This window comes from Malaclemys terrapin, chromosome 1 (genome assembly GCF_027887155.1).
Source record: "Malaclemys terrapin pileata isolate rMalTer1 chromosome 1, rMalTer1.hap1, whole genome shotgun sequence".
Classification (NCBI taxonomy): domain Eukaryota; kingdom Metazoa; phylum Chordata; order Testudines; family Emydidae; genus Malaclemys; species Malaclemys terrapin.
The window spans coordinates 119,410,693-119,425,455 of record NC_071505.1 but is presented as its reverse complement, the minus strand read 5'-3'; the positions used below and the strand labels follow the sequence as shown (position 1 = coordinate 119,425,455).

The following is a 14,763-nucleotide window of genomic DNA, read 5'->3' as shown; positions in this document are numbered from 1 at the left end:
ATGCCTCACTTCATTTACAGAAAGCACGCTCCGGGGAACTGAGGCAGTGACAATTGTGGTTCTACTTAAGCTCCAGGGGGGCGCTCCAAGGGTGAGTGCCCACCATTACATTTTCCTTATGGTTAGAAAAATTTTCTTAATATCTAACCTGAATCTCTCTTACTGTAAACTTAGCCAATTACTTCTTTTCCTAACCTTGGTGGACATGGAGAACAAGTGATCAACATCCTCTTTATATCAATCTTTCACATACTCAAAGGCTGATGTCTCCTTCCTACCTTTTCTTCTCTAGATTAAACATGCCCAGTTTTTCCAACCTTTCCTTTTACAGGCAGTAATAAAACAGGTAAACTGATCATAGCAGAAAAGAACCAAAAAATTAAAAAAAAAAACCCAGAAGAGGATACTGTTCTAAACTAACTGTATTGACCTCTTGAAAAATCTGAACAATGGTGAAACAACCTCTTTTACAGCATATGTGACGTTATACAACGGGTAGAAGAGGGAGCTAACCATTCAAAAAGAAATGTTCATAATAAACAATGATCTCCTTTGTTTATTAAACTTATTTCATTCCAAAACAATTTGGGCCAGAGTCTGAGCTACTATACATAAGTAAGTAAATGGAACTGATTTACAGGAGCTGACAATCTGGCCCTTTAACACACTTATACAGGAAACACTTCATCCACTGTTGAAATGCAGCTACCTTTGGAGTCGAATGCAATAGCTGTTTAACAATGGAAAGAACCACCAAACAAGCAATATAATAGCCATTTGTCAGGGAAAAACTTAAGTTTCCTTTCACTTGCTCCCTCTTAAGTAATGAACACTCTTCATTTAAAAAATTGTTCAAGGAAAATCATAAGCCGTTTTTCTCAGCCCAACAGTCAAAGTTCACAAGATAAAACATTCTTGCCACGAATAAACTAAGAGATGCATTTTATTAACGTTATTTGAATTTCTGAGTCTGGTATTGTGGGCAGTCATTTTACATGTGCTACTTGAAGAAACAAGGCAGCACAGGACAGGGCAACAGAAGTCCAATAAACTAAATGCTGCACAGGGACAAAGGATCCACTTATGAGGATTTAAATACAGTAAATGGAGCAGAAGGTGGAAAATTCTTGTTAAGTAACAAGTGAGAGGACAAAGGAAGGGGACAGAAGTGTGCTAACCAATCCTTCTTATCTAATGCTTGAGAAATCTGACTGAAGGGCAGAGCATTTCATTACATCTGAGGTAGCAAAGAATGTCAAAGCATGGTACATAGCTGCTTTCAAGAGAATACACTCCACCAGCAATGAGGGAGCGAGAGAGTGGAACACCATATAGAATTATTTTTTTCTTTTCATTTAACCAACCTTTAGCTGGTGAGAATGGTTGAGAAACGAGAGGATCAGAGCAAAGTTCCAATGGAAATTGTAGCTGCTCTTCATTGTCTGTAGAGGCTTCAACAAAGAAGAAATACACACATACATTAAACAGATATTTAACCAGAAACCCCAAATCCTGCCAATATAAATAAGCACTACAGATTTAATTTAGTAAGGACTGACTAGAACACATTTATTCAACATAAATACATAGTGATGGACTTTGAGTGCAGATAAGCAATTAGACGTTTGCTAATAAATACAGCTGCAAAACTACTTGGACAGAATCTGAATTCCACTCAATAGGGCTTGACTTAAATATGAATATTTTAGGAAAACCAACCCAACTGTTTTAGGTCTGCCTTAACTGAGTTAATGGTATCCAACAGTAGGTTTTTTTTATATTTTACCTAATTAAAAATTCCTATTGATACCTGGTTCTTCTATCTATTTAGTGCTAGTGAAAGAAGTTGCATAGGCCTCGACACTTAAGTTCAACCTGCCAGTTAATGATTTGAACGCTTTCAAACTTAGCTTCGAAGGGCCATTTCTAGAGGTGAGAAAAGAATTCAAACCTCCAAGCTCAGTCCATTTTTGCAGAGAGGGCAGAGAGGATATCAATTGTGACCTGAACTTAACACTTCAGTGCCAGGAACCAGACTGAAATTATCAGTTTAATTCATATAGGCTATTGAACTGATCTATTTTCAATTACTATTGAACTGGTCTAGATTTAAACCAGTGAACTCGAGGTCCATTGCTCTGTAGCCCATTATCAACCTCCATCATTAATAGTTTAAATAAAGTCTACCTAAATTTCTTTACAACATGCATTCTTCTTCAGTTTAGCATGCATGCTCCTTTAGCAAGCTCATACATAAATTGCATAAATCTTCTCCACTCCCTTCAAAATGTTTTACACTTCATTGAGTTCCAAAAAGTCAGTTAGCCTAGTTTTCTAAGCATTATGAATAATGAATTTCCTAAAATCTTGTGAAAAGATTTTGCAATTTATAAGAGTAAGCACAAGCATTCCATGATAAACACGTCCTTTTTTCCAAAGCACAGTGACAGCAGAAAAATGCATGAGGAGACCACTCATTTAGAATCCATTTAAAGGTTTGTTTAAAAAATTGGAGCATAGAATAAGGCTAAGAATTTCTTTCATATAGTTGCAGGTCTGTTGACTAGAGAGAGTTCTCTAGTGAAGAAGTGTGTGGTTGAATTGATAAACTAAAAGTGATATCGACTACACAGTAAACATCTTTCCTATACAAATGATTATCAAGAATTGATAATTTCACCTCCCTCAAAATGCTTACCCCTTTGCAATGTTTTTTCTGCAGGGACTTTACTGGTTTGTAAAGCTTGGTTTTTGTCAAATGTTATTGCAACCGCTGTGACTGTGATCTGCAATCAAAAGACACAGTGCATATTGTTAGTATAAAATCTCTCTTGTACAATCTTCCAAAAGCTTTGCCAAAATTAACATTCTACTATGGGGAAAATTTACTTCATGCACCTTATTGGGAATAGAAATAAGTTGTTTGTTTTTTAGCAGCACTTACATTTTTATTAACTATATTCAAGGTGCTGTCTTGTGAGCAGAGATACCTATGAAATGCCATAACCCATTAATGGCAATGTTCTATATAAATAACAATGTTTAAGACCCTTAATCATAGCAATTAGAAGCTAACAAAATGGCAGTCATTGCTAGAATGAAGAAACACAGCAGATATTATATGAAACAACCTTCCATGGCAGAGATGGTCTAAGAGCTGATATTGGCTAGGATCTATTGTCAAAAGATCCCGAACATGTTTGAGCCAAGTTTAAAAAAAAAAAGTGTGTGTCAACAAAACCAAAATATAATTAGGACTTTGTATTTTCATCAATTCTTTGCCTTTCATCAGAGGATTGCACAGCATCTTATAAATATGAGTTAAGTCTCACTGTACTTTGTGAGGTAGGTAAGAAATATAAAGGAATTTGTTCCCTGGCCACAGAGATGAAGCCACACTCTTGTTGAAAACAGAGGAGCTGCTTAATAACTTACGCCAACAAAACACACCATGCATTAAAAGTGAAGAAATATACTGCATCCTCTTGAAACTGCAAGAAAAAATTAGGTAGCCAAAACGAAGTTATCAAATTTAGAATTTGTAAAGGATGATGAATTAAGCAGCCATATTTTTATTGTATGTGCCATAGAGCAGCTTTAAAGGCAACTAGTCAGGACCTTCTATTTCATTGGAAAGATGGCATTCCATCAGCACAATAACGTGCTGTGGTGCTGTTTCATATAATCAGAGGGAGACTGTGAACAATTGAATGAACACCAAATCTTGTGGCACATTAAAGCTCCTTCAGCATACTAGTGACTCAATCTAATCTAGTTTATTTTGCAAGATCTAATGTAATCAGAAAACAAAGTGGCATTAATAACAAATGAACAAAATTAGTTACCTGAATTACTTCATCCTCTGGAAGAGCCACTGTAAAATTTACGTGACAAAGGCAGCAGGGAATCATAGATCGTAGCTTAAAATATAGACTCTGTTGAATACAATACATTATTTGTGTTATTCTAAAAAAAAATGTTAATTCTATATCGGGTTTATTCTGGAAAGACAAAAGTCTAGATTTCTTTTATGCAGTAAAAATAATTACCCTAATAAAACTATTATTTTCTCTTATTTGAGACTCAATTAGTGATTTCACTTGAGGTTTAAAGGTTTATGGTATGTTGTCTGCTTTGTCCAATAGCTTAATATTGTTATTTTTATAACATGCTGAGTCAAAGATTTTATTCTGATTTGATGTGTCTCAAGAGCTATTAACATCATATCCAGCATTTTAAATATTTGTAGAACTGCTCAGGAACTAATTATAGATACAACCTAAAACAAGTCTATAATTTTGAAAGGTAAGCCTAAAGAAAATACAAAGTGTTGTTTGCAACGTAACCTAAATTCCATGTTACCTCTATTTAAATAAATATATACATCTGGAAACTAGGATTCTTACCTTAAGCAGATTCTCACAGAGATCATTAAAGTTCTTGTTAAGTGTTTGATTTGTCAGGTTAATGTTGCTTAATCTGGATACTCTTACTGAGGTGAACATCTGAAGCAGAAACATAAAAGTTTATATCTTTATCTTCCTCAATTTTAAATCTATATGTTGCAATAGTGGGAACAAAGCAATTGATTAAAGACATTAATTAGCACTAGTGGTCATGGTGAATAGAGAAAGAGGAAGAAACAAAAAAGACAGTCTATGATCAGATACTGGAGGAACGTACTTGTCCTTTATGAAATTGTACAAACAAAAGGAAACTTTATAAAGAACTGTATATCAATATATAAAATGATTAGTGACAAAGTAGTGCTGTGGAAAAAAGGGAATGTTGCATTTTTTTATTTGCCTCACCTATAAGAGTGTGTGTATATATATATATAGATAATCTAGCATTAATATTTTGTGAGAGCATGTGAGAGACACACAAAGGGTGTCCCTCTCAAAAAATACACCTTTTATTTATTTATTTTTTTTAAGCATAAGCTTAGGTATTCAACCTCATCTGGGACTGACTCTGAAAGCCAGCCAGGTTCTTACCATGTCACTCAACAGCAAACCAGGTTCTGGGGGCCAAATCATACCCATAGTTATACCCATGCAACCCCTTTACCTTGAACGGAATTGCACAGGTATAACTAAGTAGATCTTCTAAAAACTATTCTGTTGACTATGCACAATACAGCTCACACTTTCTTGGCTGAACTGATTCTGCAATGCAATGGGAGTATAAAGCAATAAAAACTTATTTTTGTCACAACTCAGTTATATCAGTTTAAACAAAAGGAATGAATACATTGAGTAAGGGGGTGTCATTTTTAATTCATTTTTCAGAGTACAACTACTCTAAAATCTATTGCAATGTCAACAGTATATTTGTATACAAGCTTGGTTTTAAAAGGTCTTTTTGTTTTTAAAAGCTACTTTACCTGTATATCAGAAGTCCAGTTATTTATGCCAGGCATAATTTCTGTGTTACAACTGTAAAAACCTGTTAAAGAAAATATTCACAAAGTTATATAATGTGCTGTGTATGAAGTAGTGCACAGTTTGACAAAAGTTAAATTAACTTTCCACAGTACTTTTTTCAAATGTTGCTATGCATAAATTAAAAAACATACAGCAGTACTACAGTAATATACCAGCATTCTAAACATAAGGTATTTCATAATACAGAGCAAAGATTAAATATATTTTCTGCAAAAACCTACATAGCAGCAAAAATGTGAAGCATTAGTGAATAAATATTCTTAAAAGTATAAAGCTTCATTACTATAATGTGTATATTATTAATCTTTTTTTTCATTTGCCAAAAAATGACTCACAAAGCAAGACAGTCAGACCCAGAAGAGTATATACAACCTAAAAATGGAGTATTGTACAGCAAGTCAGGATAAAGTGTTATAAAAGTTTTCTTTTCACCATTTGTTTTTTTACAGTGTAAATACTTGTAATAAAAAATAAAGTAAGCACTGTACACTTTGTATTCGGTGTTGTAATTGAAATCACTATATTTAAAATATAGAAAAACATCCAAAATATTTAATAAATTTCAATTGGTATTCTATTGTTTAAGAGTGCGATTAAAACTGCAATTAATTTTTTTTAGTTAATCGCGTGAGTTAACTGCGATTAATCAACAGCCCTTATTATTTAGGAGATTAAAAATCTGTCTTGCAAAATTTAATAATTACTGGGATAATCTGTTTATCACCTTGCATAATATACACACAATCCTCAATTATAACAAATGACTAGTTCTGGAAATGCTTGATTTTTTTTCACACCAGGATTCTTTTTCATAAATGTTGCCACTGTTTGACTGTTATGTAAATATGATCACAATATGGTATATTTAATAACATTTCTTGTGGCTTTCAAATAAAACTCTATATTTCATTAAAGCTATACTTAAAGGAAATTTAGAACAAGTCCTGCAACTGCATGTCAAAGTTCATACATGAGTGGATACTATGGATATCATGAATGCAAGCAAGCTAGAAGGCATGATAAAAGAAGACTATGTGCAACAACATGAAGTTGACGTTTCACATCTATGAAGAATAACTGCCATTATTTTCTACACGGATATTCTTGAAAGCTAAAAGGTGAGTATGTTGTAACTAGCTGTTTGCTATTAAAATGAAGTTTATAATGGAGTTGGGGCCGTGAGTACTGAAGTTCCAGGAGGAGCAATGTATTGTTGGTTGCTGAATTCTAGAGTAAGGAAATTGGTCTTAAAGTATTCTATTTTAAATATACATTTCTGTATCAACTATATCATTATTACACATGAAGAAAGAAAATTTGAACTAACGGAGATTGGTATAACAAAGAAGAAAAAAGAAAAACAATCTGAATTTTGGAAAACAAATAAGTACTGTTTCGAAGAATTTAAGGAAAATACAAGTTCTTAGAAAAGAGACATTGAAACCAGAAAAAAAAAAAAAAACCACCAAGCAAACAAAAAGATTGTTTATAAGTGAGAATCAAAAGGTAGGAATAATTTTTTCAAAAGAAGAAACCATCACAATGTTGTAGTAGGTAGCACATTATGCAATATATACATATTTAAAACAACAACGTTGCTAAATAATAGACATATAGACCACTAAAATCTCATATGAAGTTCTAGCATCAATTCTGCTGTTGTTGGCATCCTTTCGTATGTGAGAGACAGTGGGAATTGCAGACTATGATGTAGATCAATGGTCTCAAACCTTTTTACATAGAAGATCATTTTTTGAATTTAAGTGCAACCCAGGATCTATCCCGCCCCTTCCCCGAAGCCACACCCACTTCATCCCCCCGCCCTCCGTCGCTCGCTCTCTCCCACTCTCATTCACTTGCACCAGGCTGGCAGGGGGTTGAGGTTTGGGCTCTGGGCTGGGGCTCCTGTCATGGACTTTGATACCCTGATGGAGATGATGGCACCACTTGTTACGATCACTTGCCAAGATTTCCCATTGCTCAGAATCAATTCCAAATTCCTTAATATTTCCCTTGCATGTGTCTTTATAGCGAAGCTTGGGGCGCCCTGTTGTTCTTGTTCCCTCTGATAGCTTCCCGTATAGCATGTCACTGGGTATGCGTTCATCTGCAAACCTACTCAGGTGGCCCAGCCAGTGCAGTCATCTTTGCATGAGCAGGACTGTGACACTTGGTAACAATGCCCTTCGAAGAACCTCTCTGTTGGTGACTTTATCCTGCCATTTGGTGTTGAGTATGAGGCGTAAACAACATAGGTCGAAACTATTTAACCTTTTCTCCTGACGTGAATAAGTTGTCCATGTTTCTTCATCATACGAGAGTGCTAAGGATGCAAGCTTGATACACTAGCATTTTGGTCTTGATGGTAAGCTTTGAGTTGCTCCATGCTTGGGGCAGCAAAAAAAAGTTAGAGCCGGCCCTGAGTGCCTGACAGGTACTTGAAAGGCAGTCCATGAGTTCTTGTAGTAGATCTTCATTGTGGGCTATGAGGGCATCATGAGCAGCAAATAGAAGTTCCCTGATTAGCACCTTTTTGACTTTGGTCTTTGACTTAAGTCAGGACTGGCTGAAAGAGTTTCACTCCATCTTTCATGTCCTTAAATACACAGTTCAAGAGTACTGAGAAGAAGTTTTCAAAGACTGTAGAGGCAAGAACACATCCTTGCTTCACTCTGCTTTTCATCTCAAAGCAGTCTGAAGTAGACCCATGAAACTGGACAGTTGCTCTCATGTTTTCATGGAATGAACATATAAGAATTAACAAGTTTGGTGGGCACCCTATCTTTTCTAGTGTAGCAAATAGACCTGCTCTGCTGACTGTGTTGAATGCTTTGGTTAGGTCCACAAAGGCGAAGTATAATGGTCGGTTTTGCTCTCTGCACTTTTCTTGGAGTTGACAGAGAGAAAATATCATGTCTATAGTTGATCTTCCAGCCTGAATCCACACTGTGATTCAGGGTAGAATTGATTCGCCAGCTGTTGTAGGCACACTAAGATGACTTCCGCAAAAGCTTTTCCTGCTACACTTAGTAGTGAGATACCCCTGTAGTTGTTGCACTCCCCCTTTTCGCCTTAATTTTTATATAAAGTAATGATGTTTGCATCATGCCACTCTTGTGGTATCTCACCATCTTTCAAGCATTTAAGTAGCACCTGATGAAGATATGGTAATAGGCTGTCTTTCCCGCACTTGAGGATTTCCGCTGGGATGCCATCTTTTCCAGGAGCCTTGCCACTTGATAGTAAATCATTGGCCTTGCTTAGCTCTTCTACAGTGGGCTCCACATCTAGCTCTATCAGGTCAGAATTGAAAACCTGCTACCGCTATGACCATAAGCAGTACAACCTGTACTGGTCAATGCCAAGTGCTGGGTGGCCATTAATTAACCCAGAAACCTCAGGAAGCGCCAACGGCTTCGGGCTGATAGTGCCTGGAGGGCAGTGGAACCCTTGATGGAGGAAATACCATCAAAAGGTGGATGAGCAAACTCAGTGTTTTTGCCAACGACATCCACACAAGACAGATTGGGCCCTTCAGCTGTGGCCCGACAACCAATCTTAGAGTGGAGCCCTGAAAGGCAGGCAGATGGAAGATCTTGGCACTGGCAACTCCTGCAGCATAGCTGGTTCCAAATGTATTGACTCCCGTCCTTCCTCTGGTCCAAACCAGTGAAGTCAAGAGGGGGACGTTGACACATGGGCAAAGCAGCCCCTCCTCCATATCAACTGCCCAGGCTATTGCAGCAATATCATATGGAGAGGACACTCCATCCTTGCTGGCAATATGGACTCAACGCGGAAGGTGGCAGTTATGGGTTATAAGCTCTCACTTGATTGGCATAGAGGAGAGTGCCACGGGTCACCTTCAATGGTGGGAGGAATCAATTCTGCTACACTGTCAATAATTCATTTTATGGCATCTATTGTATTCTGAAAATCTAATACTCTTGTACAGTGCTAAACTCTGATGTTTATAGATTCACAAGGACTTTAGCAAGTATTGAAGAAATTAGTCCCGCCCCGCACAGCCAGTTTGCTATTATTTATTACACTGCTGCTTTCTAGACAAAATAAGCACAGTGGATTTGGATGAAAAACTTGATGTTGTGGATGAAATAATCAAGAAACCCATGTCTTCTTGAACTGTCTCTCCTCAACAGAAAACGACAGTTTGGAAAGCTCCAGTGGAAGACAGAGGTAGATTTTCATATGGAGAGCACCATGGAAATGAATGCTGCCACATTGAAAGAAAAAATATAAAAGTTGTTGTTTGACAACACGTGAGATATAACAAGTAATACTGTTTAGTTTAAACAACATTCCTGGAATAAAACATAGTATCTAATGGACAGCTCATATTATATGGCTAAAGTCACTGCAGCAATATATTGACTCAATACTTCTACATTCAGTGAACCCTCTACCTACATTTCAGCCGTCCAGAATATAACAATCTGCAGATACTGAATTACTAGTGCAAAAGACACAAGATTTTTGAAACTTTTCACTCTACAAGGAAATGACTACTATGTTGAACTTCCAGTTATGATACAAAAAGATGATCAGCACACAACAGTGTATTGGGAAGCAATCTTCCTTGCCTCAAGTTACAATCAGCATATTCTCAAGAGAGACAAAGCATTTGTCCTCTGTGAGATTTGACCCACAATATTGCATTTCAAGGAATTTTTTTTCCAATTCTGACCTTGAATGAAATAAAACAAATCTCCATTATCCAGCATATTGTGAAAAGGACTGCCAAAACTATTAATTTTAATCACATAGCATGAGAATTTTGTTTACTCGACCTGCAGGTGGTGGAACATCCGTCAGTAAAGAATGTACATCTTCCATTGCATCTGTATCATCAATCTGAAACAAATAAAACACATTGGTAGTGTCAATAAGACAAAAATACTACAACAAGGTTGTTTCTAGATACAAAAGTTGAGTTTATTTAGATGCCTAAATAAATGACTAATTTGGGAATTGCTGGGTACTTAGCACTTTTGAAAATCAGTTAACTTATTTAGATTCCTAAATAAGGGCTTTAGCCCAAACTTAGACACCCGGTTTTGAAAAACCATACCAAAGTTTTTAAATTTCATATTTGCTTCTGAAAAAGACAAGCTGGATCAATAAAGAGGCAAACTGAACAAAATACAAAACAACTAATCAAGATTAAAAAAAATAAAAAACAACAAACATTCCATTTCTTCAGGGTTTAGTATAATTATCATTTGACCACCACTTTCAAGTTTAAAATTCAAGAATTTTTGATTTAGCACTTTCAGGGAAACAAAATAATTTATTTTTACACTTCTCACAGTACTTCAAAATATTTAATTCATTTAAATATATGCTCATTAAAAGCAATTTAACTTCAGAATAAATAAGTACACTTCAAATATTAAGTTATAACATGCACCACTTCACCTAACAGAGCATTCCAGGTTCTTCTGATTTCTGAAGGCCATTTAGTCTAATAAAATGTTACGCGCAAAGAATTCTAGCTCCTCAGACATAGGAGCCTCAAAGAATAAATAAATTGTATTAATGATCACAAAAATAATGTAATTTTTGGGTTTCAACACTGAACGCTGAGGTGTAGCATACAAGCTATTTAAGGCTCCCATCAGTGATGACTGCCTGTCTTTTTTGTAGCTGAAAAAGAATCACCCATTTGCTTTTTACTAGCATCTAGGTACTGCTTGACAAAGATGACCAAGAGGAGGATATCTTTTAGGATGTGGTTCATATGCAGACAGTAGATGTGCTAAAGAACAACAGGAAAGAGGAACAGAGGTGTGCTTCAAATTTCAATTAAGAGTTTCTATTGATACAAAAATGAATGAGCTGCTCTACAATTCAGGATACTTTAGAAATAATTAAGAGGTCCTTTATCTATTTTTCATACATTTTTCAAGACGAAAGGCAGGAGCATGAGCATCATAGACATGGACATTACCTCCAAGACAAAAGCATCCTTTTTCCCATGTGAAAGGTCCAGTTCCATAACTTCATCAGAACTTTCTGACTGAGATCTTAGCAGCCTGGAACGCTGTCTTGGTTCTGGAAAGGGAGACCCTATGATTTCCTCTGGTATCTCCTGAAAACAGTATTACAGTAAAATTCATATATGTACTCCAAGTCTTAAAACTGTTTTGAAATTTTAACACCTTGCCATCACATAGTTCTAAGACTCAGAACATTCTGATCATCATTCTACTTAGAAGTAATTTTGCCGACAATATAAATCATATTTTCTGTTTTTAATTCCATCCTGCCCTTTTATTTTAGAATTTTCTTTATCACTACTAGGGATATATGCATACAGGATTTATTTTCTTCATTTCAGTCATTCCTGCTACTTATACCAGACACGATTACTGCTTCTGGAAAGGAGTAAGAATTAGCAGCTAATTCTTAGCTCCACAACAGCCAATTGTGGTGACTTAAAGAGAATTGTATATACAAAAATTCTGTTTTTATACAATGTTCCTTGGTAATGACAAACAGTGAAATAAATTCATTTTTAATTATACACATATGCACACAGTGACTAAGAAATATGTCAGATCTATGAATAACAATGATAGATGAACCGCTGAAGTCTATTTAAGACAAAAAAAAACTGTGTACATTTTTTGTTATTTTAATTTTTTGTCCCAATCAGTTTCCCCTCAGGTTTAAGAACTGAGATGCTGCATATTCTGCATGAAACTGAGAGAGAGGAATAAAACGTATCAACGCCATCTCTATCAGTGATGAGTAATGTTAACCAGATCTGGAAGTAATTGCATCCATTCCACCTCAACAGTTTTTGGATACATTGAGGATTATATGAGATGTACCCTATTTACTTATTTCTGTTCTTATAAGAGGAAAGTTAAAACAAAAAACCTGCTAAGGATCTTCTAAAGACCATCTCAGTTTACTGGGGAAGGTGAAGTGATTCTGGTCTATTGAAAAAAAATATGTAGGATGTGTAATGCAGAGAGCTTCCTGTAATCAAAGAGCCGAAGACTCCATGACACCTATTGGAGACCTCACTGTGCCAATCTAATTAACCTAGAGGCCACTCAGGTCTGGTCTACACTGAAAAATTTAATACCCTGAGCACGGTACTTAGGTCGACCTAGTCACCAGTGTAGATGTCGCAAGGCTGACAGACGAACTCTTCTGTCGACCTAGCTACTGTCTCTCAGAGTGGTGGATTAACTACCTCTTCTGTAGATGTAGGAAGTGCCTATGCTGCAGTGGCACCATTGTAGCGCATGTAGCATAAACAGCCTCAGTTACTAAGGAGAATGGGATGCATTAAAAAAACATCAGATAGAGGTAGACAAAGAACTTTGCATGGAGCATTTCAACCTAGAATAATTTTTTTTATGGCAGCTGCAAATCACAGAAAAATGGGATTTATATTGGAATTGTTGATACAGGCTTAAGGGCCCTATTTGGCAGAAAGCAACTTCAATGTTTTCTGCCTCACAGTGGTCAATGATACCTCCAGCTACACAGCTGTAAAGATAACTATTTCAAAAAAAGATTAATTTTCCTTCTTGGGAGTGGCTACCTAGTGCTGATTCATGTGCACAAGAATGCCACTCTTGCCAGAGTCCCAGTTTGGTTCTTGGGCAGGATGAGATCCTCTCTAGCTGACAGCTAGCCATAGAAACAAGACATGTTAAGCCGCTTCACAGTCCAAAAATCTCAAAGAGTTCCCATGCTTCCCTTTCTGGAATCTACTTCTGTATTGGGACCAGTGAATTCCTATGGTTCTAAGAAAGAGGGACAGCTACTGGCCAGCCTACAGGTCATCTTACGAAAAAATACCTGTGTGGGGCAGAAGTCTCCCACAGTGTTGTTCTCTAATGATGTAAATGGAAGGATCAAAGTGGAAAGAGTACAATAGATGCTCCCAGTTTCCATACAAAATTAAGGATATTTTTTTCTTCATATGCATATTTTTTAAGTCTGCCAGGACTTGTCCGTTCCCCATTTTAGGACTAAAGAAGAGCTAATCCAGCAGGAGAACTATAGGAATATCCAGGCAGCTACGGAACTGCATAGTGACAGAGATCGGAATTATATTTATATTATTTTTTCTTCCCTTCAGCTGCTCTTCAACTCCTAGCATGTAAGACTAGAGGATTTCAGGAGGCTCTCTGCGCAGACTAACCTCTCTCTCTATGGTCTGCAGTGGAGCTAGCTTGTGAAGCCTAGATGGCTATGCATATTTGAGGCTAGAGTGGACTCTTAGATATAGAACCAAGGTATACCATATTAATATTTAGCTACTCCACAAATATATTTAAATGATAGCTTGAGTGTGCTTTCTGGTTATGAGGCAACAACTACAGCTGGAGCTAAAAGCCCTAAACCAAAGGATATGTTATTACCAAGTTAACAAGGAGTACATGCAGACTATTAGAGTAAAAGATGTTTTCTAGCCTTCCACAGCTACACTCCAACTGGCTACTGCTCTCAGAACTCCCTAATCCCTAAAATGCTGTATCTGATTTGGACAAATGAATGGGGAATTTTAAAGACATTCTCAGACATTCAGAACAGAGAGATTTACATATCTGGAATAAGGTGATTATATAAATCTCTGCTCTGATTACCTCAGAGAGAGCTCAGGGATTTTCATATTGATAAATAACCATGCACTCAAATCAAACCTCTTCAGTTATGGATCAGTATCCATACTAGTTTAGTATGAACTGCATTTGACATGGAATTCTCCTTTTTGAGAGTTGTATAAATTTTACTTACAGGAGGGTTAATCTCATAAAGCTCCTTGTTTTTTGCTATTGTATCATTTATTTTTTTTTGCATGTGAGAAACATGCTGTTCATAGGCGCCATCATTTGGAGTCTTCCCAGCAATCTGAATACCACCAGGGGTCGGTAAAGCTGTCAGATACACACCAGTGGCAGACTTTATAAAAAATAAATAAAAAAGTCAGTAAGAAAACAACAAAGATGTTCAAGAACAAATTTGCCCTATAAAGCTTTATTTTCAATGTTTAATTTTACTTCTACTGGTTTAAAATATTTATAGTTTTCAGTACTGCCCAGGATTTTAATGTATTCACCAGTACAATTTGTATCTTTATGTCATGGACTGCTACTGTGATAAATTAATCCATCTTTATTGTTTGTAGATTCAAAACAATACGCCTTGCAACACCTTTCTCCCCATCTGAGGGAACACTCCTTAAGGAAAATCTTGTTCCTTGATTCAAGAGCTCATCTCAAATACGAATACAAATCTCTACTCTTTTCTAAAGGCTTCATGTCCAAAAATT

At 36.3% G+C, this 14,763-nt stretch overlaps 1 protein-coding gene across 20 annotated transcripts in view; it reads right to left on the bottom strand.

Moving 5' to 3' along the window:
* Window positions 1-14,763, bottom strand: part of C2CD5 (C2 calcium dependent domain containing 5) — a 114,047-nt gene that overhangs the window by 13,403 nt on the left and 85,881 nt on the right. For all 20 annotated transcript variants that reach the window (XM_054036609.1, XM_054036730.1, XM_054036628.1 and 17 more), the window contains 8 exons: window positions 14,229-14,393; window positions 11,416-11,556; window positions 10,256-10,319; window positions 5,387-5,448; window positions 4,407-4,505; window positions 3,846-3,935; window positions 2,699-2,786; window positions 1,365-1,451 (listed from right to left, as the gene is read on the bottom strand). In XM_054036609.1, the coding sequence (XP_053892584.1) occupies window positions 1,365-1,451; window positions 2,699-2,786; window positions 3,846-3,935; window positions 4,407-4,505; window positions 5,387-5,448; window positions 10,256-10,319; window positions 11,416-11,556; window positions 14,229-14,393 (796 nt within the window). The remainder of the gene's footprint in view (window positions 1-1,364; window positions 1,452-2,698; window positions 2,787-3,845; window positions 3,936-4,406; window positions 4,506-5,386; window positions 5,449-10,255; window positions 10,320-11,415; window positions 11,557-14,228; window positions 14,394-14,763) is intronic.